Source organism: Zootoca vivipara, chromosome 11 (assembly GCF_965207765.1).
Source record: "Zootoca vivipara chromosome 11, rZooViv2.hap1.1, whole genome shotgun sequence".
Classification (NCBI taxonomy): Eukaryota; Metazoa; Chordata; class Lepidosauria; order Squamata; family Lacertidae; genus Zootoca; species Zootoca vivipara.
In genome coordinates, this window is record NC_142594.1 from 14,150,271 (window position 1) to 14,178,176 (window position 27,906).

The 27,906-nt window shown below is 43.5% G+C and overlaps 2 protein-coding genes across 2 annotated transcripts in view; one reads left to right on the top strand and one right to left on the bottom strand.

Annotated features, from left to right (window-relative positions):
- The window catches only part of ANO10 (anoctamin 10), an 88,055-nt gene extending 87,024 nt beyond the window's left edge, over positions 1–1,031 (bottom strand). Inside the window, exon 1 of the mRNA XM_088653870.1 lies at positions 805–1,031. Within this exon, the coding sequence (XP_088509996.1) occupies positions 805–859 (55 nt within the window). The 5' untranslated portion in view covers positions 860–1,031. The remainder of the gene's footprint in view (positions 1–804) is intronic.
- Positions 1,032–1,123: 92 nt separating this feature from the next.
- ABHD5 (abhydrolase domain containing 5, lysophosphatidic acid acyltransferase) lies at positions 1,124–27,906 on the top strand. The gene is made up of 7 exons (XM_035129646.3): positions 1,124–1,295; positions 14,902–14,987; positions 16,391–16,763; positions 19,901–20,055; positions 23,552–23,663; positions 24,522–24,708; positions 26,371–27,906. Exons 1-7 carry the CDS (start codon positions 1,162–1,164, stop codon positions 26,458–26,460), a joined length of 1,137 nt encoding a protein of 378 aa, XP_034985537.1. The 5' UTR covers positions 1,124–1,161; the 3' UTR covers positions 26,461–27,906.

A 27,906-nucleotide genomic window follows, 5' to 3' on the forward strand; every position in this document is an offset into this window, starting at 1 on the left:
GCAGTTCGAATCCCCGTGACGGGGTGAGCTCCCATTGCTCAGTCCCTGCTCCTGCCAACCTAGCAGTTCGAAAGCATGTCAAAGTGCAAGTATTGTAGATAAATAGGTACTGCTCCAGTGGGAAGGTAAACGGTGTTTCCGTGCACTGCTCTGGTTTGCCAGAAGCAGCTTAGTTATGCTAGCCACATGACCCAGAAGCTGTCTGTGGACAAATGCTGGCTCCCTCAGCCAGTAAAGCGAGATGAGCACCGCAATCCCAGAGTCGTCCACGACTGACTTAAAGGTCAGGGGTCCCTTTACCTTTTAAAGGTAAAGGGACCAATGACCATTAGGTCCAGTCGTGACTGACTCTGGGGTTGCGGCGCTCATCTCGCTTTACTGGCAGAGGGAGCCAGCGTACAGCTTCCGGGTCATGTGGCCAGCATGACTAAGCCACTTCTGGAAACCAGACCAGCGCATGGAAACGCCGTTTACCTTTCCGCCGGAGCGGTACCTATTTATCTACTTGCACTTTTGAAGTGCTTTGGAACTGCTAGATTGGGAGCAGGGACCAAGCAACGGGAGCTTGTCGGGGGGATTGGAACCGCCGACCTTCTGATCCGCAAGCTCTCTAGGCTCTGTGGTTTAACCCACAGCGCCACCCGCGTCCCTTACCTTTTATATTAATAGTGAAATAATTATTAAGCTCTAACTTAAAAGGATTCATAACCATTATTTTGTTTTTTATCTTATATTTTGGAAATGTAAATCCGGCAATGGCCTGACCCCCCCAAAAACAAATTCAGAGCAAAGTCCAAACCTTACATAGCGGGGCAACGGCAGCGATCGGCTGCCAGAGCGACCGCTGGCGGCAGCGCATCACCGGCTCCAGAACGGGTGACGCTTGCCAAGGGCCGCCGTTCCTCCACCCACCCCCCGCCGCTGCGGAGACCACCACCAGGTTGTGTAACCGGGAGCAAGCGACCCCCTTCCGCAACCCCGTAAGGCAACAGCCGTGAGCTCCCCCGCCCAGAGAGAGAATGCGCAGGCGCGAAGGGAACGTCCTCCACCCCACCCCGCCCCCAACCTGCCGCTCTGGCCGCCGCGCTCTCTATGGCCGGGCGGAGCGGAGGGCGGGGCCGACGCGCTGACGCGACGACGGCCCGTCGGGCGGGTCCCGTGATGGCCGCCGCCGCCGCGGCCGTCGTTCTGTCAGTCGGCGCGCTCCCGGCTGCTGCTGCCCCCGGACCGGCTCCCGGACGCCGCCTCCGCGCCGCCATGGCCGACGACGAGAGCCCGGAGCCGGCCGGCGAAGGGTGAGTGCGGGGAAGGGGAGACCGGTTCGGCGAAACAGGCGGGCGGAGAGACACACACGCAAACGCACATACACACACACACACAAAAATACACGCATGTAAACGCACCTCAGTTTTGTGCTGCGGGGGCACCTGCGTGAGGCACGCGCAGGTGCAAGTGCAGAGGACGCCTTACGTAACCCCCCCCCGCGCGCGCGCTCATGTTAGTCCATGTAAACACCAATCGCATCCTTCAGGACCCAACTTGGGTAGCCCTATATTTTATTGCTGGGAATAAGGGGCGGATTTAAAGGTCCTTTAAAAAAGGGTGTGTGTGAGGGAGTGTTATTTTATTGCTGGGAATAAGGGGCTGATTTAAAGGTGCCCCCCTCTTCTTTTAAAAAACAGGGGTGTTGAAACCCAGCCGTCTTCCCCTGTGGTTCCCTCTCCATAACATTGATTTGGGGATGGAGCTATGGGGGAGAAGATTGATGCTGGCACATAAACAGGCCGGCCAGCAAGATCTGTGCTGTCTCTCAAGCAGCTGGGCGGATTCCCCATAAGGCTTCTCCAGAAATGTGAGTTCTTTACATCTTAGGCATAAAGAGTGTTTCCAGCGCCTTTGACCTCCCATAATACTACTACTACTAATAATAATAATATTATCTATACCCTTCCCATCTGGCTGGGTTTCCCCAGCCACTCTGGGTGGCTTCCAACAGAATATGAAAAACATGATAAAACATCAAACATGAAAAACTTCCCTAAACAGGGCTGCCTTCAGACGTCTCCTAGTGAGGCCTTGGCGTTTGGGGGACCGGTTTGCTAAACCAAGGAATCAAAGCAAGGATTTTGCTGGTGTGAAGTGTATCAAGTGTATCAAGAGAGGGGCTTTGTATAAGCTCCCTTATACCATAATGGGCACAAGTCGTCATGGTTGCACAATTTTAAAAATGATGTCTGGCCCTTTTTTTTGTTGAGCTTCACATTTCGAGGATGTCAAGGGTTAAATATCTTGGTGAGTTCTGGCTTGGGTTCAACCCATATAAAGTGGTTCACGCTGTTGTAAATCATCCCACATAACCCTTTCGTAATAAAATCACTGTGTATGGTTACTCAGATGTGTGTGTATATATATTATTGCAACTGTATTGATACACAATGATAGGTGCTGTCACATCCATACCGTGTTTCCCCGAAAATAAGCCATACCCCGAAAATAAGCCATAGTGATAGGCAGTTTAACCTTGTAGGTTAAACTGCACCATACTTAAGAATAATAATAAAGACATCCCCTGAAAATAAGCCACCATGTGTTTTTTTGAGGAAAAATAAATATAAGACGGTGTCTTATTTTTGGAGAAACACGGTATACTGTGCTGTCTCTAAAGCAGGTTTTTTGCTGTTTCCCTATATGGCTTCTCCAGAAATTATTGCACTTGACAACCTGAAAAAATGCCTCATTTCCATATGTACTCGAGCCCCCACCTTCAGCTGACTTTATCTTTTGAACTTTGTCTGCACCCACTTTTTATCATTTTTGTATATGTATTATCCATTTTGTACTTCTTTGTACAGTACCTGGATCTTCAGCCTGTCTCCTCAAAAAACACCTTTGATAGACATACTGCTTCTGCCCTTCTCAGTCACTGATGTATATTTAGTAGCATCTTACCTAGATATGTTGTTCTCTAGTTTCACATATTTCTCCATCTTCTACATCAATTGTGTCTATTAGCTCCCTCTTTGTCCTTCCACCAGCAGGTGAAGAAGACCTTATTTCAACAGGCTTTGGGGAACTTTTAATGAAAACACAGGTGCCATGCTGTTTTCATTGTAATTATCCATATGTCTTTATAGATCTTTAATATTTATTCTATTTAATTCTATTTAATTGCCTTTTAGTTATATATTTTTAGCTTTTTTATTTTATTTCCTGTCAGGGAAGAAGAGGAGAATAATAATAATAATAATAATAATAATAATAATACTTAGACTGACTGGTAACAGCTCTCCTGCATCTGTTCAGGTCACCTTCTATCAGATACTTTTATGTAGAAATGCCAGGGGGGTGTATTTAGAACTTTCTGTGTGAAAATCATGTGCTTTATCACTGAGCTATTATCCCCACTTCCCCATACCTTCCATCTTTTCAAAATACAGACCAAACTCAATAAATACTCAGTATTACCGGTATGTTTTCTCAAATTCTCTAAGCGTCCTGCCGTGTACCTTCAATTATTCTTATGTATATACAGTATTGCAAAATAGTTTATTCTTTACATTTATTTCCTCTGTTACCTAGCTTATCCCAAGTATAGATTACAATATTTTATTTGTTCTCCTAGCACTTGTAAATGTTGGCCTTTGTATAATTAGGTAACAATGCACATTATGTTTTAAGTACCTGCTGTCCTGGTTATTTCAGTTCCTTGAGTTTGTCCATTCTGTTCTGCCACAAAACAATTCCCACAAATCATTGTTGTTTCCCAAGTGCACACTTGACCTACGCAAACCAAAAATAACAAATTAATGCTTAGTTTTTATATAGCATTTGAGGGGATTCAAGCTGTTTCATGTGCATTGTTTCTGTAATTTGTACAATCCTCCTTCAAGGCAGGCAAGATTTATGTGCTTATTGCAAAAAGGGGCATGGACTTTATTGTAAGTTCATAGCTGGTTTGCGATTTAAACAAGTGGATAGAGAGAAGTTTTTCTTCTCATAGAACTGTAGAGCTGGAAGGGATCCTGACAGTCATTTAGTCCAACTCCCTGCAATACAGGAATCACAACACATCCAATTTGAAGCCATACCAGACCCTGCTTAGCTTTGCAAATGTGCAGTAGTTTCTGTGAAGTGGTAGAGTCCTGTTCAAGTCATAACAAGCTGAATCTGGGAAGACTTTGGATAGATATAAAGAAGCACTTTGCACAGCTCGTACCTAAAATATGAAATTCATTACCAAAATATGTAGTAATGACTATCAATATGGATGGCTTTAAAAGTGATCAGGTGAATTCATGGAGGATTAAGCTGCCAATAGCTATTAACCATTATATCTATATGATGCCAATATATATGTGGTATGCCCCTGGATGTCCATTGCTGGGAAGCCCAAGTGGGGAGGACACTGTTGTGCTCCTCTTATTATTATTTTTTATATAGTCGCTTTGCTACTGTGCCACACCAGTTCAAAAAACTACTTTAGTTTGAACTACCTTGCCCTGTTGGACATGCCCATTAAGACAGTCACGTCTCTTGTTCTGGGAAATGAAATCAGTGAGATATCTGTGTGAGATTTGATGTCGTATGACTGATTTGCATGGCATTAATTTCTATTGCTGTACTTAGTCACTTTCTAACAGGATGAGCCAGTCATGTAACCTCTGCCCCCCATTATGTGTTGCTGCACCAGATAGATCAGTAGTAGTTTCATTATGCCCAGCATTGTGGTGGATCAAGAATAATGCATGTCAAAATTGCATGTAGCATCACAGTGCTATGAGGATTTTAAACTGTACTGTACATGCTCCTCTCAATGGCTCTTTGGGTAAGGGTCAAACAGAAATCTTTAATTTGGCTGCTTCTGCTTTGGAGAAAAAAAGCATTAATGGATGAATTGTGATATTGGTTTCACAATTTTAGACCTGGCATTATATCATGAATCTTAATTGTGCTGTGCAAAAATTACAATGTGGGAAAACCGTGAAGCCAACCAGTGCCTCTAGCCCCATCCTTATTTCAAATATTGCGATATATCAGTACAGTATATTGCGATGTTGAAAACCAGGTACTGTATCACCCAGCCCTGCCTGGTATACACTTGACCTTTTTTTTGGAAGGGCACAGAGCAAATTGGGGGCTCATTTGTGAGTTAGTTGTGATGAATGGACCCTTCTCTGGTGGAGTTTAGGCTTAGTACTGCACCCTATTAGGGTTCCATCTATATTGGAGCAGTCTGGATTATTGTGGCCTGAGGATGTGGACAAGCTGCTTGAAGTGCTGCTTCACTGGAGGAGGAGAAGTTCCATCTGCCTTGAAGGAAGCAGTGGCATGCCCGCTCCTTACGAGGATCTCCCTGTGCCCAGAAGAATTCTTCCCCTTTGGGGCAAGGTGCTTGAGAGCGTGGCAGGCTCCAGCTTCCGGCATTCTTGGAAGAAATTGGGTACTTGGGTAATTAAGTACTTGGGTTCATCCCACTCTGGCTTCAGGCCCAGCCATAATACTGATAAAGCCGCCTTCACCGTAGTTGATGCCATCAGCTGGGAGAGATGTGGTGGTAAGTGACCCTGGTTGTTTTGCTTGAACTTTCAGCAGCTTTTGATACTGTTGACCACAGTATTCTTCTGGAGCATCTCAGGGGAGCAGGCACAGTACTTCAGTGATTCTGTTCCTATCTCCAGGACAGCTTCCAGAAAGTGATTATGGAAGGCCACTATTCCGCACCATGGAAACTGTCCTGTGTTGTTTGTCACAGTGTCATCATGTTCCCCATGCTGGGCGCTGTCCTCAGGAGTTTCGGTGTGATCGACATGTAGATGACACCCAGGTCTGTCTCTCTGTTCCATCTGAATCAGGGGGTTTAGTATACCCTTGACAATAGGAAGCAAATGTAGATCATGGACTAGTATGAGGATTTGAGATATGAGACTGAACAGCTCATTAAAAGGAGGGCTGCAGATTCCACACAGTGCTACGGTATATAGCTTCAGTTGTAGCTTTCATGCCTCTGCAAGTAAAAATACCTAATACCTTGAGGGTTTATTTTATTTTCTTGTTTGCCACTCTAGCAGCTTTGGGATCCAACCCAGGTGGGTCTGTGGCAGTTCACGTAAGCAGCCTGAATGTACTAGTGCAGATGTAAGCAGCAGCTTGTTGGTCTCCTATCATGCTTTTCAGAAGGCAGGCAGCTAGCCATTGGTTTGAATACAACCAAGACCTGAGACAATAAGGAACTCACATGGAAGGATCTTAGCTCAGTGGTATAGCAACTGCTTCACATACAGAAGGTTAGCTGTTTTTGCTGCTGCATCACACTGTTGACCCATGTTAAGCTTGTGGTCTACTAAGACCCCTAGATCCTTTTCACATATTCTACTGGCAAGACAGGTGTCCCCTCATCGTATATTTGTGCAGTTGATTCTTCCTGCCTAAGTGTAGACCCTGTTGAAATTCATTTTGTTAGTTTTGGTGCAGCTCTCAAATCTGTTAAGGTCATCCTGAATCCCAATTCTGTCTTCTGCGGCATTAGCTACCCCTCCCAGTTTGGGGTCATATGCAAATTGGATGAGCATCCCCTCAAATCCTTCAGGCAGGTCATTTATAAAGATGTTGAACAGCAACAGACCCACCCAGAACAGAACTCTCCGGTACTCCACTTGTCATTTTTTCCAGGATGATGAGGAACTGTTTGTAAGCACTCTTTGAGTTCAGCCAGTCAACCAGCTACAAATCCACCTAACAGTTAACCTCATCCAGACCACATTTTGCCATCTTCTCTGCAAACAGATCATGGGGGACTTTTGTCAGAAGCCTTACTGAAATCAAGATACACTACGTCCGCAGCACATTATTAGAATTGGTCCTAATATCATGGAGGCTGAGAAAACTAGAGAAACCCTTAAACGGCCTACCTTATTTACAATCTAATGTTGGTTTTTGGCAAGTCAAGGGCCAATGTAATTCTCCAGTTGTGTGCTTAGAAAACTCCGGGTGGACAAATTCTCTTCTATAATAATTTTTTTCCTTTGATTACTTGAGTGCCATCTTTTCTCAATACAAAGTTCAAGAAGCAATAATTATACAAGGAAAGAGCTGTTTTTACCTCTGACCTAATGTAGCAACGTTCTGCAATTATCTGCCAAGGGCTCTTGGAACAGCTGGCGTACAGAACACTTCCCAGAAATATTGTGCAGTAGCTCCCTCCCCTTTCCCTTGGTATTCCTCTCCAGGATAGGAACTATAACCCACTACTTTGTTTTAAAGATAAACTCGCAGAAGCGGATTAAATGTACCCACCGTGAGGAACGAAGCCCCATCTGAGATATCTTTGGAATGAACTACCTGCCAGGAGCAGCTCGATAAACAATGGTTGCGGCAAACGTGGTGTTTTTAATCTGCAGCAGTATATATGACTCTGATAGTTTAACTGCTCATAGTGCAAGCGACTCAGATTATCCCATGTCATTTCAAAGTAATCTTAATCCAGCACCAGGAGCTATCTCTACCCTGTGTACCATGGTACCTTCTTCCTTTCCATGGACCTGTTGTTGCTGTTGGGTCTTGAGATCCATTTCCACTTGCAAGCTCTCTTGCTAGCATCCAATCAGGGATTTAATTGGATGCTCACTCTTTGGCTGTGTTCCCTAGCCAAAGGAAAATGACGTATACTTATTAATTTGAATAAACTTGTGCCTCAGTAATATTTATTGCATGGATTAATTGTGTTCCACTGTGTTCCATTTGGATCTTCCGAGCAGTTACTCAGATCTGATATAAAATTGGAGCTTCAAATGCTCTCTTCAGTTTTTGGTAGCTTCCTAAATAATTTTAGCAACTTCGCCCACTGCCTCAGCTCTACTCTCTCTCCCTCTCTCTCTCTCTCTCTCAGTGTGTTCTACTGTTCTATTTATTTAGTTTTATTTTTAAATGGCATTCTTACACCTGACTCTACAATATGAGGTATGTGGTTTTGTGCTGACATTACTTGCAACGTAGCCCTTTAATTACTAGATTATGCCTCAGGTTATTTTTTGCACAGTGTCATTGTGTGATGACATAAGGGTGTTATGTGGTGGTTACTGTTTTCCTGGAGTGTGCTCATATACCATCACGGGATGCAGTAGTAGAATGATGCCAGATTCATCATCCCTCTGTGAAGAGCCTTATGAACTGGTTCATAACACTGAATGCCCAGGAGACATTTGGCTATATCACTGTGCTTTTTTAATTATGAAACCTGACTTTCCATATATTATGTCCCTTACTCCTCTCGTGTCCTCATGGGCAGGAGATGACCTCTCTTCTGCCCCGCCCTGCCTTTCTCCTTTATATAATCCAGAAAGCAAACTGAATGGAAATGCTCTTTAAAATAACGCTGTGCTGTATTCAAAAGGTTTCGTGTTTCTCCATGTCAGTCAGCTGTAAAATTCTGTCATCGAACTAGAATTTAAACTGTGCTGCCTCCACAGTGCCGCATTTTATACCAGTGCCAGTTTCAACTTCGTTCCTGTGCAAACACTAAAGACCACTGTGGCCATATCTTCAATTCACTGTCTCTCGAAATCGCTATCTCCACTCACAGTAAAGCTTGGCTAGCAAAGCATGCTGGATTCTGTCACTTCCTTTCTGCGATAAGACAATCACTGAGCCCTGTGTGGAAATCTGGGAATAGGAGCAGTGGTTGTTTAAGGTTGCAAAATGAAGTGTTGTGGTTTAAACTGGATTAACTTTGTAGAAAATGTTTTCCTTGTGCAAATAAACCAGGCTTGTATGAAGGTCAGGATACTGACATGGTTTCAATAGTAGAACGTGCTGACATTCCTTAACTACTTTTATTTTTATTTTGTATTTCTCACATATGTTTGTAGTGTGCCACCCGGCAACTAAATTATTTAAGCGAAAAAGCATTCAAGACATTAGGAACTTAGGTTCATGCAGAGGCCCAGCGAAATGTTTCCCTTGACTAACAGACCACCATGCCATATCAGAAACTTCTTTTGAAGCACCCTCATTTTAAAAGACAACTTACTATGCAACACCAGAGCTACACATGAGGGGAAGAAGGAATCTGAAGCTCATGGAAACTGGCTCACGGAGCTAGTTTCACAGTTCTTTAGATCCTGTCCGTGATCTTCACCACTTTATCAATACATCAAATGTCCTTAAGCATCAAGTTGAAGAAGCCGCAGTCAATAAAGCTTGGGCTTGCATTTATTCAAAATAATATTTTTCTATCTAAATTTTCTCTTGCAGCCTATTGATTGGCTTCAGATTTGCGGACAGGTTTGTCTTGGTCAGGGTATCCTGGCAAAGTGGCATGGCCCAGCTAATTTGCAAATTCAACCCCAACAAAGCTCACATAAGAAACCGTTTTCCTCAAAGCAGTGGGCAAGCTGCTGTTTTGGAGAGGTAAATGCTGAATTTTCCAGCTTTGAGAATAGATGTGACACAGCCCTTAGATTTTGCAGATGATCATCCGCTGTGGTCTGCTTCTACACTTGTAAGTTAAGATCCTCTCCATGTGCCCCTACCTTCAGAGGTGAAGTGGGTGCTGCTGGAGCAGAGGACCTTTCCTGTGGTTGTCTGAATTGTGGGACTTAACTCGCTAGACGCATTTGCCTGGTTTGCCATCTTTATCACCTTTTAGGCAGTATCGGGGGCGGGGTGCTGCAGGGTCTTCTCGCTGTAGGAAAGAAGGTTAGTTATTTGGAGTTGCAGTGGGGGTTTACTATCCTCAAGAAGACAAAAGAGAGAGAATTCCTTAGTAAGTATTTGGCACTTCCTTCTCTGTAATAAAGAGCCTCTTTCTTAAATATATGAATGTAGTTTCTCTAGATGGGTTGCATAAAACTCTGTTTTTATGTATGCTCTGCTCATTTTCAGGAGAGAAATGTTCTTATTAATGGGAGGAGTGACAAGTCTGCATCTACTTGCTGAATCCCAGGCATACTATGCTAATTGTAGTGCTGATGAATCTGTAGGGTGGGTTGTTGGAGGATCCAAATTTAGGGCGGGGAGGATTAAAAATGGATTAGTGAAATTTATGGAGGATGAAACTGTCAGTGGCTACTAGTCATTATGGCTATATTTCTTCCAGTATCAGCAGCAGAATGCCTCTGAATACCAACTTCTGGGGATCTTGTACGGCACAGTGTTCAAAATTAGCCAGGCGCCAGGTGCATTGCCCTGACATGAGCTATATAGTGCAGCTACCTCCAGGGTTTGTTCCTGTGCTTTTAAAAAACTGGATGCTTTTAAATTATTATTATTATTATTCCCTGCCCATCTATTTTTAGTTTATTTTTAGAACTCATTCTATTTTAGATATGTGGCCCCATTTCAAAACGAAGTAGCTCAAGGCAAAATAATTATAATAAAAACTTGGGTTCAGAATGTCACGCCTAGTACTCTGTGCATCCACTGAGCAGTTTTCAGTCCTCTTCTCTGGAAACAACCCCTGCATCCCCCGAAGCCTCTCCGGAAGGTCGGGGAACTCTCCAGAGTCACAGCCCATGAAACATAAGGGGCTCCCTGCAGATCTGGAAAATTATCAAGTGTTTTGCCTGCACATCTAGATCTCCTGGTTCCCAGCCATCCTCTGTTGTAGATATGCTACAATATGGCATCATGAGTAGTCTGTGAAATAATTTGTAGTACTAAAATTTTGCCCGAATTGGCATTTTGATGATGGTTGAAGGGCTGACTGATACCGTGTTTCTCACATTTTAAGACATGTCTTATATTTATTTTTTCTCCAAAAAAACACCCCGAGGCTTATTTTCAGGGGATGTCTTATTTTTTTGTTAAGCTTTTTAATTTTTTACAGGTATTAAGCTTTCAGAGAGTTTTGCTGGGTCGGGCTCGGTGCGGCGCGCGCTGCTGCCCTTGTCGGCTCCCGCTGGGTCGGGACTCAGCGCTGTGACATCAGCAAGGCCGCGAGGGTGGTACTGTCACCTGGGCAGCCCGGGATCTCCATACACGTGGCCCACTCAAGACATTAAAAACAGCAGCAGCTGGAGGGGCTTTGCCCAGCCACTACTTTTAAAACTCACAGGGCAGCGCTAAACCAGAACGGGGTGCCTATCTCGGGGTGGCTTTCTCCCCCTCCCAGGCTCCTACCTTCGCATCTCCTTCGGTGCTGTTGCTTTTTGCACGCAAACCAAGCTCCGCAGTGCTGGGTGGGGGCGGACTCAAAAGCAGAGCCAACAAACCAGCACCAGAGCTTCAAGCCGGCGCTCTCTCTATGGCACAAGCATAGAGGCTGCTGCCCCATCGGAGCCTAGAGCGGATTGGTCAAACTCCGCTTCCGGGTTGCGTTTCCTTAGAAACCCGAGGCGCGGAGACCCGGAAGCGCTTGCGGGACCAGTTCCGGGTTGCCGCGCCATGGCTGCGCTGGGAGCGCCGGGGTGCCTGCAGGGCGGGAGGGTCGCTGTGGCTTCACTGCTCCTGAGGCAGCACCCGCAGGGACGCTGCACCGTGTGGGGATGGCGGGGCCTCCCGCTGGACCCGGCAAAGACAGCAGCGCGCGCTGCGCCGAGCCCCGACTCAGCGGGACCCGGCAAAGACAGCAGCGTGCACTGCGCGGAGTCCCGACTGAGTGGGACCCGGGAGAGACAGCAGCGCTCGGCGAGGTGCGCGCTGCAGAAGCGCCATGCAGGCCTGCTCCCACCACTAACACTATGGTACCCCAGCATGTCTTATTTTTGGGGGATGCCTTATATTTTATTGCCTCCAGAAAATCGTGCCATGGCTTATTTTATAGGCACGTCTTAAAATATGAGAAACACGGTACTATGCACAGGAAAAGGGTGATTTTTAACATCCAGGTACAAGAAAGAATTGAGTGGCTTGCATGTACATTTTGAGGGCAGGAAGTACGCATTTATGACTGTGAGCAATGGACTTTGATTTCTCTGTTCCAGCACAGTTGATTCATTGTACCACCTCTATTCAGGCAATATCTGCGAAGTTTATGTGTCACTTGCCTATATGACAGACAATCTTAAGGATATTAAAACAAAATAAAAGAATGTCTTCCAGTAGCACCTTAGAGACCAACTAAGTTTGTCATTGGTATGAGGTTTCGTGTGCATGGACACTTCTTCAGATATTAGTACACATGTTTACAAATATGAGTTGATAGGTTTGAGAGTTTGCTGTTGACATGTAATGATCCTTATCCTTTGCTCTCAGCAACCAGTATTCAGTGATATGCTGGCTCTGAACCCAGACATTCCATTGAGCTGCTGTGACTAATAGTATACCCCCCTTCTCCATGAATTCCATGAATTTGTCTTAATCCCCTTTTAACGCCATCACCAGTGGCAGTCTGGTGACACCTTGCCCCACAACTTCTAATGACCATTCCCAATGGCTTCCTATAGATCAAGAGTTTCCCAAACTTGGGTCTCCAGCTCTTTTTGGACTACGATCCCCATCACCCCTGAACACTGGTCCTGGTAGCTAGGGATGGTGGGAGTTGTAGTCCAAAAACAGCAGAAGTCCCAAGTTTGGGAAACCCTGATAGAGATATTGGTGGCAGGATAGTGCCCTAGAGCACACCAAAAGTGCCCCCCTTTTCCGGCCACTTCCTGCACGGTCATGCATCAGTCGGATGCATGTCAATTGGGCATTGCCTGTACTTTAAAATTGCAAACCACTTTGGGTACCTTGGCACATAAAGGCAGTGTGTTAATGCAATACATAAATAATGCAGGTGTTTGCAATATCTGTGGATTATGCAGATCTAAAAGCAGTCAGGCATCTGGGGGAAAATTGTCTGATGCTTCCACGCATGCAAGATACTCTGAAAAGTATGTTTGTACATCTTTTAAAAATCAGATCTTAAAATTTTAGAGGCTTGGCTATTTTGCTGTTCCGGTAACATGCAACATGCGCACATTTAACTTGTGTGCATTCTGTTTTACATGCTTGGCAAAAAAAAAAACCCCAAACAAACCTTTTTTAAGAGGGCAGGCGTCTGGGGGAAAAGAATTTGGCAGTCCTGCCCACCACTGAACCCAGTGTGTTTTTACTAGATGTGGTTTTGGCTATACGCACCTATCCTTGGAACGTAAACCCTGTGTAAGTTTAGAGTTTAGGCTTTCCATAGATACATTGTGCTTTTTAGAGCTCTAGCCTCCGTTACCTAGAATGAACCTATGTCAAACTTATTTTCCTTTGCATGCGCACGTTTAAATGAAGGCACTGGGAGGAAGGATTGAGAAATAAGTTGTTTGTGTAAAAGTTGCATTAAGGTCAAGGCCTTTGGTAGCAGAAGGGAGTTTTGGTGTTTGTTTTTTTTCAAAGGTCCCAGTGCATGGTCTGAAGGTATGTGATAGATAACAGCAGGCTTGCTGCTGTTAAGTGGGTCTGATTTTGGTCAGTGCCTGCCTGGACATGAAACTGCCTGGCCAGTCCGCGTACCCTGCCTTGAGTCTTGTGACAAGAGAGAGGCCAGATATAAATGTAAAAATTATTGTCATTTATGTTATGCATGGTGGTTTTTTAAAAAATAAAAAAGCCTATGCTTGTATGCATATGTATAGAGACAAGCATCTCTCTATATATATAAATGTTCCCACTGCGTGCGCAGAGGTCACAGCCTTGCTCCGTAACCGCAGAACCAAATTGCATCAAATTAGGACAAAGCGTACCTTGCCCATCAGGGAGGGATCTGGCATAATTTCCCCCCCAAAAAACCACACCTTTCACACCTAAAATAATGATTAAACACAAAAAGTGGCGCCCAAATTAGACATCACCAGCAGAAGGTCTGAAGACTCCAGCAGCATCAAATAAGAAAGACAGATCGCACGCTGCTGCCTCCAAAGCCGCGGCACCAGATGACATCACAAAATTCCACAGCAACCAACTGAAAACAGGCCTTTTGCAGCAACAAGGCCCAGTATTGCCCAGCAGACTGAATAGGCCGCAGCAGACTAGGCCGCTTTCCAGACTAGGCCAAGGGGATGTAGGGGCCTGCCTGTTCATTCACAGGGATGAAGTGGGGGATGGGGGGAGGAGGGACAGAACATTATATATATATATATATATATATATATATATATATATATATATATATATATATATATATATGAAAAATGGGGGGATTCTGAAGGTGAGGGAAGTCTGAAGTGGGACTCTGAAGCTCCATTTAACAAACTGAGCCACCGCAACGATTGGCAGGGCCAACTAGTATTGTATAAAATTTGGTGTGTGGGTGTGTGTAGCTCCACACACACATAGCTAGTCAGTTGCATAACTAATGGCTATAGACTTTCCTCGGACGAGTGCCATAAAACTTTAGTGTAAGCTCATAATTCAAGCTAATAATGCACGCACACAAATAAATAAGACAAAGTGCTTCTTCCTACCCCGTGCTATATCATTGATTTGTGAGGTACCAGATGTTACTAAATGTTATGATCTGCAGTACTTGAGGTTTGTGTAACTAGAACTGGGTGTGACTGCCACCGGCTTTTGACGGCAAGGTGTATAAGCAGTGTTCAACATTATTGGCCACTTCCAGCCAAGGAAGGATAGTGCCTGACATCTCCACTATCTGGAGGTACATGCCTGGGACCTGGACTGTTTAGCATCAACCACAGTCAGTCCATCATTTGAAAAATAAAACTTTAGAGACATTCTGTTTTGGCGACTGTAATCTTGGCTTATAGGAGCCATTTGGCACCCAGCGTATATATCTGAGTTTCCAGCACTGTATATAAGGTATTTTATATATTGCTGAGTGGATTGGTGATGGCCACCAAATGCAAGTCCAAACAAGTTTCTAATTCTCTCCTTCAGTGATTAGCCAATAACTCTTAATCCCTTGCACACAGCCTTCTTACAGTTAGTAGTGTATAAGTGTTTAATACAGTTGTTTCATTCTCATTACTCTAGGTCAGGATGGCTGTCCAGTTGGCTGCCTGCTTGGTGTCCTACATCACTGGTACATCTTAAGGATGCTGAAGAGAAAATATTGAAATGTAAGCACTTTGTGGTAAGAAACCTCAGGAATTACTACCCGTGAGCACCATGGAAAGAATGTGGGGTTTTCATCAGGCATATGTCTTGTTCAAAGAACAGTTGTCGATATCTTCTGCTAGGGAGTGCAGGTTTTGTGAAATTTTCATTAGGCTGATTTTTCCCCCTCCCTGTAAAAGAGAATGAGTGGGACCAAAGTTGTGCTAGTTACACATCCAGACAGGCAGTTCTTGCGAGATCTGCTCGAGATAAATGCCATCAGTGAATAAATATTTGAGGATGTAGGGTGGACTACAGTATGAGTTCTGCCTTTGAACTTTTTTTCTTTTGGTGTGATTGGTCCTGAGACACTTGCACTTTTTGACCATTGCCCTACCTTCTTTTTCTTTTTTTTAGCTTTTCCTAAAATTTATTCATTTGTGCAAGTATAGTACTATACAAATCCAATATGATATTATTATTATTATTATTATTATTATTATTATTATTACTGAATTTATATACTGCCCTATTCCCAGGGGTCTCAGGGTGGTTCACAGAATAAAAACAAGATATAAAACCACAAAATAAAAACAGCAACCCAATACCCCCCCAAAAAAACACGTTTTAAAAGGGTACAGTATAGGATATCAATCGGATCAACCAAAGGCCTGGTTATAAAGGAACGTTTTTGCCTGGTGCCTAAAGGTGTATAATGAAGGCGCCAGGCAAACTTCCCTGGGAAGAGCATTCCACAGACAGGGAGCCACTGCAGAGAAGGCCCATTCTTGTGTTGCCACCCTCCGGACCTCTGGAGGAGGAGGCACACGAAGGAGTGCCTCAGAAGATGATCACAGGGTCTGGGTAGGTTCATATGGAAAGAGGAGGCCCTTGAGATACCACGCCCTTCTTTAACAGCAATTTTTAAAAAATGGCTCTGTGACGCTGATATCCTTCCGGATCTATCTGTCTTTAGTTCTTTAGCATTTGAGAATGTAGAGCAGGCATCCCCAAACTTCGGCCCTCCAGATGTTTTGGACTACAATTCCCATCGTCCCCGACCACTGGTCCTGTTAGCTAGGGATCATGGGAGCTGTAGGCCAAAACATCTGGAGGGCCGCAGTTTGGCGGTGCCTGATGTAGAGCATAAGGGATGGGTGTGTGGCTTATACAGATTCTTGCCTTTATGAGGTCTTGTAAGTTGTGCAAAGGCCACACAGTCCTCAAAAGGGGGAGAAATGTGAGCCTCATAACATAACTCTGCCACCTTTATGGCAGGAACTAATCCCTGCCATTCTGGTTTTGTTATAAATGCTATGATGGAAGTAGGAGTATCTGCCTGTGGACATGCTCTAAGAAACTGGCCCTTGTTTTTATAGGGCTGTTTAGGTATCGTTTAATAAGATTTGCATTTCTCTTTCTTAAGGTATCACAAGTACATACAGTAAACAGTATGTCTTCATATCCAATGGAAACAAAATATGGACGCTAACGTTCTCCCACAGCCTCTCACAGAAAACTCCCCTCGTCCTCCTCCATGGGTTCGGAGGAGGTGTTGGACTTTGGGCGCTGAACTTTGAAGACCTTTGTGAAAACAGGACTGTGTATGCATTTGATCTCTTGGGATTTGGACGCAGCAGTAGACCGCAGTTTGACACAGATGCAGAAGTAGCAGAAAACCAGTTTGTAGAATCTATTGAAGAATGGAGGCGGAAAATGGGGTTGGACAGAATGATTTTACTTGGGCACAACCTGGGAGGATTCCTGGCAGCTGCTTACTCACTGAAGTACCCATCAAGGTATCTGAAAATAATAGACAAGCGGAAGTTCTTCCTGCATTTCATTTGAAATTCAGTTATAGGTTTGACAGCATAATACTGTCAAACCTGTATGAGGCAATCTGGTTAGAAAACATTCCCTAATGAGGTTGAGATAGAGCATTGTTGAAAAACTAGTTTCATAACTTTAAACTTAAAATGCAAACTGTATTTAACTTGCATCATATGTTTTCCTCTGATTGCACTTGCATGCAATGTAGGGTGTTTTCTATTTTCGAATTTCTCAATGCACCTTTGCTTTTGTGCCTAGGGTGTAGTTAATAGCATACTCATTTCTGTGTTAGCTACTTGGATTATGAGCTGGGCTGAGCACAACTACAGAACAGAACCTAAAGGAGGATTTTTGATTTGGTTTGGTTTGGTTTCGTATTTTGTGTTCTCATTTTGTGTTTTTATGTTGCATACCACCCTGTGATCGTCAGACGAAGGGTGGAATAATAATAATAATAATAATAATAATAATAATAATAATAATAATAGCAGGGCTGGCTGGTAGTCCTTCAGATGTTGTTGGACTTGAGCTCCCATCAGCCCCAGCCAGCATGACCAATGGTCAGGGGTGATGGGAATCAAGAGTCCAACAGTCTCTGGATGGTTACAGGTTAGCACTAAAGGAATGGGGGGGGGGGGAGAGAGATGGGTTTGTGATGGCAAAGGTAAGAAGCTATGGGCTAACGCTGCAGTGTCTGAACAGAACTGAAACCCTGTCCAAGGCTGCCAAGTACTTCAAACTGGTCACATACGAGTTAGCAAAACAATTCCATCTTTCTTTGTAAATGCCTAGTCTTCAATGAAGACTTCATAGTATTGTTGCTTATTTATTTGCATGTGTTTCCTAGCAGGATGGTCTCAGTCATAGGAGCCAATTCCTAGGGGCTGAAGTCCCTTTAGCCCCCCAAATAAAATATTTGAGGGGGCCAGCCTCCCCCCAAAAAAGTTGATGGGCATTGCCATTGAGATGGTGTACATGTGCCGTGTCTTGTGGTCAGTTATGCAGGGCAGGGCTTACCTGCGCCTTCCCCCATTATTTTATTCAAGTTGACGCCCCTGGGACTCTCAGTAGAATTTTTTGGGGTGCTGTAAAATGCACATAACTGTATCTGGTGGTAACATGAATGTCTGCTCATGCTTTTAAGTAGATCATATCTCGTTTTCCTTGGAGGCATCCGCTTTCATTTTTAGCCAATGGCTATGATAAATGGTCAATTGGTTCTCGTCATAGGAACTTAGAAGCTGCCGTGTACTGAATGAGATAATTGGCCCATATAGTTCGGTATTGCCTGCACTGACTGGCAACAGTTTCTCCAGGGTTTCTAAGTGGAGTCTTTCCCAGCCCAACCTGGAGATAATCGGCATTGAACTTGGGATTTTTGTTTGCAAAGCATGTGTTGTATTACAGAGCTACAGAAGCAATTGCTGGATTAACCCACTACATTATAATGTGTAAATTATTGGAGCTGAATAAGTAGGCCGTTTTGGGAAATTAAAATACAACATGATGATTTGCTTTCGCCATCTCTGGAATGTCATATTCTAAGGAAATGGATGTGTTCAACTGGGCAGATACCAATATCTCTCAAGAACTAGAATGCTGACGAACCGAAAGGATTGGAGTATAAAGGACAAATATTTGCAGAATGAGTTTAGCTTTACATTTAAAGGAAGTAAATACCATTCCTTATGCTGCAGAACAAGTATGTTGAAGAGAATTTTTCTATGTAAAGAAGGAAGGCTGACCTTTTCCTTAAATGCCACAGAATGCAAATCTTAAGGCAATTCCCAATGAACTATCTGGAAACTAGTTGGGGTATATTTCTGGCAGGCTTTTAAGAAATGAAATACAGGTGCATGAAGTATGATTTGATAGTTGTGCATCTGTAATGAAAATGTGATGTTCAGGCTTATCAGCTATGAGTACCTTTCATACCAGGTGGCTGTAATAGTATTCAGGAAAAAAAGTTTCTTACCAGTACAGTAATGGTATAGATTAGTGCTCGAATCAAACATGCCAAGAATAGTTACAGGTGATCCACCAACTTTTTAAAGAATAGCGTACTTCTATTTAAACCAATTTGCAGCCCATTCCTAGCCTTTTTTCTTGGACGTAAGCTCCACAAATTTAATGCAAAATTACTAAGCTGTCTAGATGAATGCTGTTACTCATCTTTATTTTTATTTTTTTTAAGAAAAAGCTAGAAAGGCAGGCAGGCAAGAATGCTTTAGTGGACGACCGTGCAAATGCTTGTTGCTTTTCTAATTCTGTACAAGTTTGGCAGAGGAAGAGAACACTAATGGAACGTAAAAGACTAACACATCAAAGGACCCTATGAACATGGTGACTTTTCTTGCACAAATATCAGTTTTGTATCATGTGATAAAAACAGCTAGTTGGAGATGCACCCCTTTTCACTCTGAAGAAAAAGTGAGCCTTGCTTGTCCCTTAGTGAATACATATCTTAGTTCTTCATGCAGTTTTATCGTTTTTAGCCAATTCCAGATCATATATGGCCGGACAATTACAAATGTTATTCTAGAGTATGCAAGTGGTGAGAGAGTGCTTATATGGAGATCTGTTTAGTCCTTAGCTTTTAATGACATATAGCGATTGGCTAGTGTATCTCAAGAATATTCTGATGTGACATTTTAGTAGTTCAGCAAGGCTGCCATCTTACACACACGTACTTCCAAGAAAATCCCTTGCACATAATTATTCCGTGTCACATAGAAACATAGCTAACTATCTCTAACCACAAGTTAAAGCACAGATTTGCACAGACTGTAGGAAATACTTTGGGTTGCATAATACTACCAGTGGCTATGCAGTAAGTGTCCTTCAAATTTTGACCACCCATAATCTCCTCTTGTTTCTTGAAATTGGGGCATTTATTCTATAGGCAGGGTGATACTTAAAAGGAGTTGAGGCAGTAGCAGGTGGCAGAGCTTTGTTCTGTCTTAAGAGCAGGAGCAACCTAAAATTATTTCATCTGAAAGCTAAGGTGGGGTAGAAATACACTTGGTGATGCTGGCTCTAAAATAGCACAAGTACTATTTATATATGCGTTCCTATTGACAAAACGTCCTAACTTTTATACCTACAGAGCAAAACATCTCATATTAGTGGAGCCGTGGGGTTTCCCAGAGAGGCCTGCCAGTGCCGAACACGAGAGGCCCATTCCAATCTGGATCAAAGCACTTGGAGCAGTTTTGAGCCCGTTTAATCCATTGGCTGGTCTCAGAATAGCGGGACCCTTTGGTGAGTGCTAGCTAACGGTTTGTGCTGATGCCATCGCCTCCTTAACAAAGGGATTACCATCTGCCATCAGTTCTGAAAATGTAATAGCTTAGACTTTAGGGCAGCTTTCAGTCCCCATCTGCCACACACCAGCAGTCTAGTCTTCCCCCCTTCCCCATTTTTACAAGGTTGCTTTAGGTGTCTGTTGTAAAGGATTGTGGTAGCAATAGCTGCCTAAGTCAGGGGTCAGCAAACCTTTTCAGCAGGGGGCCAATCCACTGTCCCTCAGACCTTGTGGGGGGTCGGACTATATTTTGGGGGGGAAATGAATGAATTCCTATGCCCCACAAATAACCCAGAGATGCATTTTAAATAAAAGCGACACATTCTACTCGTGTAAAAACACGCTGATTCCCGGACCGTCCACGGGCCAGATTTAGAATGCGATTGGGCCAGATCCAGCCCCTGGACCTTAGTTTGCCTACCCATGGCCTAAGTAGTACTATTTTTCTCTTTCCTCTTCCGTTCACTCGTCTTCAAACTTTTCTGGGTACAATAGCACAAACAAATGTTTTTAATGGACGGAATAGGGGAAGAAGGAGAAGATCATCCAGGCCTGCAAGCCATTGTGCAAACAAAACAAAACAAAACAAAACAAAACAAAGAAGCGTGCAATATACAGTACATTGTTTTGTACTATATTTAAACTTACCCGCCCTCCCATACTCCACAAGCATATGAGCTTGTAAAAGCATGATGGAACATGCTACGAAAGCCTTCTTATTTAATGAAAAATGTATATTCCTGGCTTTCATATAATACTTGTACATTCCTCTGTTGAGCTGACAGCTGGTATACTGGTTTCTAAGAAACAGGTAGCCATTTTTGTACCTCTTGCCAACAAAGGTTTTTCAGATATTTGAACATAATCTCATGGTTTCAGATCTTGTGTGAAATAGATGGCACTTGTGTGGATTCCAAGTGCTGAGCAATACTTATTTTGTCAATGGCAAATAGATTCTTAGTCAAGCCTTTATAAGTTACGGAGAGAACTTCCTTCTATCTGCCCTTAAGGAGAATCAGTTGATGATCAAGTGGCTATCAATGATCAGTGATTTCTTGCACTCTATTTTAACTGTTATATACAAGCAACTCACCATTGCTCGGCAATCCTAAGAAACAAATATAGTCAGTGCAATTTTGAAAGATTCTGTCCACCTTTTAGGGTCAAAGTGGTGTCCAATTGTATCCAAGCATAGATGAAAACTTGCTTCATGCTCTCAGGAACCATCATGCAGAATTTGGTTTCTGTATCTTAAAAGGTGTGCAAGCATAGAATCATATACAAGCAACTTTGCAAAACATGGTAAATTTCTCAAAGTTTGTTTATTCCATTTATATTCCACCCTTCTTCTCAAAGGAGCCCAAGTTGGCAAACACATCAATAATAAAATATTTTTTGTAAAAAAGCATTGTGCAAACAGTTAAAACATTCTAAGGAGAGTTACTATTTAAATACATTATAAAAACAGTTTACTGTACAGTTCGGAAGGGACATTGTATCATAGAATTGTAGCGTTGGAAGGGACCACAAGGATATCTAGTCAATTATTTATTCCTTCCTTCCCCAGCCACTCTGGGTTGCTCCCAACAGAATATTAAAAACATGTTAAAACATCAAATATTAAAAAGTTGCTGTCAGGGGAGTGTGTTGCGGCTACTCTCGAGTAAAGACGCTCCAGTCTGCTCTGTCTTTCAGAGTTTTATTGTGCATATTATTTACAGTGCAGAGATATCAGAAAACATGACTGCCTAGTCCGATTCAGAACCCGGCAATGGCTGCTTCCGGCTCTTTGGCCAGCATAAAAGCCTGGGTGGGCACCCCAAAACGCCGCCCCCTAGTCCTGCGTGTGGGCGCGAGCCTCAATTCGGGCGCCGGAAGGGGCTGCATTCTTTCTCCCGTCCTTTGGCTGGGGCGTTGCAGAGGCTCCGACACCTCTCTGCGCTGTCCTTCCTCCTCTGGCCAGCCTAGGCTCTGACGCGTCTGAGAGCCCTCTCTCCACCCCGCTCCATTCCTCATTCCCTCCTCCTGACCCGCTGCTCGTGCTGTCACTGGGCGAAGTGCTGGTCAGGATGACTGGGGGAGGGTCCCTGTAAGGAGTCCCCCTGACACTTCTCTAAACAAGGCTGCCTTCGGATGTCTTCTAAAAGTCTGATAGTTGTTTATTTCCTTGACATCTGATGGGCGGGTGCCACTACTGAGAAGACCCTCTGCCTGGTTCCCTGTTGTCTCACTTCTCACAGTGCGGGAACTGCCAGAAGGCCCTCGGAGGTGGACCTCAGTGTCCAGGCAGAACGATGGGGGGGGTGAAGACACTCCTTTAGGTATACTGGGCCAAGGGCGTTTGGGGCTTTAAAGGTCAGCATCAACACTTTGAATTGTGCTTGGAAACGTCCAGACCCTGCAATGCCAGCATTTTTGGCCCAATGTGGTGCTGGAACCCACAGCCATAAGATTAAGAGTCTCATGCTCTACCAACTGTGCTATCCCAGTTGGGTGAATTGGAGTGTTTTCAAATTCCTTCTGAAAGTCAGTGATCAGAGGGGCAGATGCTCCTCACCAGGGAAGGCATTCCACATACGCAGAACTGTCAAATGAAAAGGCCCTGTAAACACCAACTGGGCAGCCCCCAATGGCAGCACCAGCACCAAGGCCCCACCGGCTGCTCATAGGGTATGGGATGGTTTTTATACAAGAACTAATACCTTGAACTTGGGCCCAGTAGCTTACTGGTAGGCAATGCAGTGTTTTTAGGACACATGGTCCCAACAGGCTGCCCCACTCACCATCCAAGCAGTCACATTCTGCACTAGCTGTAGCTTTTGGACAGTCTCCAAGGGCAGCCCCACATAACAGTGCATTGCAGCAGTCCAGATGGCAGGTCAGAGAATCGACAGCCAAAGCCTGGCTGTCCCCACTCCCAAGAACAGCCGTAGCTGGTACATCGGCCTAAGCTGAGCACAAGCACTCCTTCTCTAACCGCTTCTGCTTTGCAGCTTACTCAAGTGCTGTAATGATGTATTTATTCCATCATATGAGGAGGAGACTGCCACCTGCACTGATGCTCAGTGTGTGCAGAACTGTATTTCCTCTGCAGATACTACCATTCTGCCTAATTGCTCTGGCCTGTGCTGCTCTCACCAGAGTAAAGCGGAAATGGGGATCAGGATCAGCCGTGTTTAATTCTCCTTAAGATGACAAAACTGTTGCGAGCTGCATTCTCATTGCTGTTGAAGGCTGCGGGTAATTGGGGACGGGGGCACACACTGGAGGCCGGCAGCCTCCCATTTGTCTTCTAGCTGCTTGGGGGGGTGGGGGACAGATCACTCCAGATAGAGAGAGAGAGAGAGACAGAGATCTTCATTCTTGATGATCCACAGTTGCTGATCATTTTTAAAGCACCACCCTGCATCTACGTGCCAGGTTCTAATTCTTTTTCGCCTTGATTCATGACAGGATTGAGCCTTGTACAGCGCATTAGGCCCGACTTCAAGAGAAAGTACTCGTCCATGTTTGATGATGACACGGTCACTGAATATATCTACCACTGCAATGTGCAATCACCAAGGTAGGCATATGTTAGCAAGTCCTAGATGCTTACAGCAGTAGCAGCACATGGGGCGGTGCAAGTGGCGTAGCATAGGTTGCCAGCTAGGATAACCTTGGCCGTGATATCCTTGCCCAGCCAGGATGCATAAGAGGCATTCTTACGGGCTTCCCTACACGTGCAAAACTCTCTTGCCCTAGCAGGCAGGCAAAGTCTACTACCTGGAAAGCTTAGAATGCCCTGTTAGAAGATGGCAGGGAAAGTTAAGTGGGACTGAAGTACAACTTTTTCTTCTACATCACTTAATATAATAAATGGGGCATTCTGTTGTGATTTTTAGTAAACTGTAAAATAAATTGCCTTTTCGCCATTAATTAATCCATCTGATGGGTTACAAAATCCGCTCAGCAAACTTTTGGGATGAGAGGTCTTGAGGTTGCTTTGCCAGCCCTCTGGAGCCGTTTTGATTGAACATTTCCACTTTCCATGGTTTTACGATTTTAGCACCCCATCCCGAGGAAGCTGCTTCTTATCCCTGGAGATAGAGAGATGGGGTACTCCCAACTAAGCATCAATATGTCTCTCTTTTTGCTGTGCAATACTTGCAAGGCTCCTGCATTATTGCTGTGCTTATTAAAGCATTAATCAGCTGCTGCTTTGTTTGTAATTTCCGGAAATGCGTTTTTGTATAGATGTCTGGGCTAATGTGAAGCTTCAAACCTTGATGTGTATTCTCCCTTTAAATATACTTCACGTATTACAAAACTCAGAGAAGGCTTTAAAAAAAAAGAACTGTGGTGTTAGGTAGTAGCAGATTGATATAGGCCAGGTACTCTGTGCCAGAAAATTCAGCTTCTTTTTTCATTGATATCTTTTAAGTGGTGAAACGGCTTTCAAAAACATGACGGTTCCATATGGATGGGCGAAAAGACCAATGCTGCAGCGGATTGCCCACATGCACCAAGACATTCCTATCACTGTGATTTATGGAGCACGATCATGTATAGATGGCAATTCGGGGACCACCATCCAGTCTCTGCGACCAAATTCATATGTGAAAACGATAGTAAGTGGGACATTCTAGACTCCGCGTTTGCTATTAGGAATTTGCCTGCTCTTCTCGTCTTTCAATGACAGCTTTAGGATTGTAAGATCACAGCATAAAATTAAAACCCGAAATCAAAAATGAAATTGCCTTTTACAACGCTTTGCTAGCACTACCGTAAGACTTCCCTACCTTTCATGCATAAATGCAAAATGTAATACATGCCCACATAGATTGATTCAGAACTTCATTTTCCCTGCTGCAGATAATCTGTGGTTACAGTAATGCTGGCTAAATTCCCTTTGCTGAACAGATAAGGGTGAAGAGGATTTCTGCCCTTGACCTGTTCCTTTTACACTTGCAAATTTTTCGGGTTTGGGAAGAGCCATTTCTGCAAGTTAGCATAGATGCACCTTGCCATGGCCAGTGGCAAACATTAAAAATGTGAATTTCAGCAAAATGCTGCTTCAAGAATATTATTCTATCCAGCTTCAGCATGATTGCCAAAGGAAAAAACCCAATAAATTTAAAACTAATTTCTCCTCTCTCCCCCCTCCATCTATTTTTTTGCATAGTATGTGTAAGAAACACCCCTGAAGAGTAATACGTCTTTTGCATTTCCTTTTTTAAAGTGTTTTTTGCCTTCGTCAAATTACTTACAGCTTCAGTTGCTGTTTGGAGCAAACTAGTTTAAGCACTCATGATTGTGGGGTGCAGGGGCAGGGAAATCATAAACAAGAATACCATCATCTTGTTTCTAAAATTTATTTAAATAAAGTTTGTTTATTTAAAAGTGTCTCCTATGTACTGCATTTTGCACATAAATAGAGAGAATAGAGCCTTTCCCTGCAGGATCACAATCTAAAGAAAAAGGCGAGTCAAAGAGAAAAGAGAAAATCAGGGTGGAAGGAAGGAATTAAGCATTTTGCGTTTTAGTATTCCTGTCACAAATTCCTCCTACATCCTGTTTGGTTTTGTCGACTTCATCACCTAGAGACAGAATTCAAGTTGAAATTACAATTACATGCATGTGCAGTGCCTTTGTTCCTTATCATTATGCTGGTGCAAATTTTCAGCAGTGTGTTGGTATCCCAAACTGGAAAAGGGGCATGATAATGGCTTGCTTACCTCGGAACCTTAAAAAGTTATGGTTCTACAGAGCCACCTGTGTCAAAGCGAGCATGAACTTGATAATAGTTGGATGTTTTACAGTAGGACTGCAAGTAAAGGCAGTAACCCTTAGCTTAATTTTTTGCCCATGCTATTGCAAAAGTGTGGATTTTGGGAGAGGATATATTTTCGTAAGCGATAGCCAATGAAGCTGTTCTAAGAGTAAAGTCACTGATAGACGTAAGTAGCTTAAATCAATTTACTTCAGTGCGTCCGTTCTGAGTACAGTCGTACCTCGGAAGTCGAACGGAATCCGTTCCAGAAGTCCGTTCGACTTCCAAAATGTTCGGAAGCCAAAGTGCAGAAGCCACGGAAGCCCCGTTGGCCGTTCAGGTTCCAAAGAACGTTCGCAAATCGGAACGTCTGAGTTCCAGGGTGTTCGGGATCCAAGGTACGACTGCATGACTTAGTTGACATCACCTATAATTTAATCACTTCATGGGTTGTGTAAAGCTCTCTTTCTTGTAAGAGTACCTTAAATAGATTTTTTTTCTCCCTTTCCCTCTTCCATAGGCTATCCTTGGTGCTGGTCATTATGTGTATGCTGATCAACCTGAAGACTTCAACCAGAAAATAAAAGAGATCTGCAATTCTGTGGACTGACGGCATTCTCTGCTTTGCAAAAGCCAGACACAATTGCAATTAAAAGCAATACTTTGCAGTATATTATAAAAGATAAGGAATACAGAGGTTTAGCAAGCAAACACAGATTTTGCTTGCACCACCTCTTTGAAAATGTTTGCACAATTTAAACCATGCAGTGCCTTTTGCTGGGATGGGGAGAGAAAACTTTGTACATTTTAGTTGGATGCTGTTCTTTATATGTTTAGATAAGGTGTTTGTCTCTATATACATATGTTAAACACGTTTTAAAACTGGATTTTAAAATTTTGTTTTGAAGAATGTAGAGCATTTAAAATGGTGTTCTACACATACAGTGAGCGTTTCAACATTCTTAATAATACAGTGGTACCTCGGTTTGCGAACACAATCCGTTCCGTGGAGGCGTTCACTTGCCGAGGCATTCGTTCGCCGAATGCACGCTTCTGCGCACGCGTGCACTGCGCAGATCACTTCTGCGCATCCGGGTCCGCGGTGTTAGTAAACAGAGGTTTTCGTAAATGGAGGTAAGCGTAAACCGAGGTTCCACTGAAATATACATAGCAAAATTGCAGTTTGGCTACTTCAGCGTTCAGAACCCATTTGTTGTAGCTTCTCAGTTTTTCGTTGTGATAGGAAGGCTTTGTCTAGGATATCTCCACATTTTATTGTACCTTATGAAGTGGACTTTGCCAAAATAATTAACAACGATGCACACCCAGGAAAAGAACAAACGTAGGAAAAGTTAGGGAAAGACTCAAATAGTTATATTGGAACCTTTGTTCGCTGCAGTAACTGCTGTTCTTGGGTCTTTGGTTTCCTAGGGGAGCTGCATTTTTGTGAGATGCTAATATTGCTAATGCTTATGCTTTTAAAGAGACAGTGTAGAATCCAGTGGATCTGAAGACTAATTGCCTTCACGCAACCTGTTCATTTGGTGATAAGATTATTGCAGGATCTACTTCGGAACCGATTCTCATGTTTGTACAACCTGGGATAAAATTCCATGTTTAATTACTCCTTGGATAAAATGGTCTCAAAGTGTGAATATGCATTTTCTTAAGAACTATTGGAATTTTGAGACAGTCTGACTGGAAAATGCCTAACAGTCAAAACCCAGGTATCCTGTAAGAAGGCGGCGTTTTAGATCAAATAATACAGATGAATCAAGAAACCTAATCTTACCTCAAAATGTTTTTATTAAAATACTTGATTTTATGCAGTGTTTTTAATAAGAGCTTATTTAGGCTCTGGTTCTTTACAGAACTGTATGTTTTTAGGTACTTGGTTAATAATAAGATAAGCTGGGTTTTTTTGGTCAACTTTACAGCAATGGAATGCTTGTAAACCAAGCTCTCTTCACAATAACTTATTGGTTAGCTTTTGAATGTTGGAATAACTACTGAATCTTCAATCTTTCTTACATAAAGTTTTTGAACCAGCCTGAAA

Coding starts and splice junctions, on each gene's coding strand:
- ABHD5 (XM_035129646.3), top strand. CDS start 1,162: ATGGCCGCCGCCGCCGCGGCCGTCGTTCTGTCAGTCGGCGCGCTCCCG. Junction 14,988..16,390: donor TGAAGAGAAAATATTGAAAT/GTAAGCACTTTG, acceptor CTCTTTCTTAAG/GTATCACAAGTACATACAGT. Junction 23,664..24,521: donor TGCAATGTGCAATCACCAAG/GTAGGCATATGT, acceptor ATATCTTTTAAG/TGGTGAAACGGCTTTCAAAA.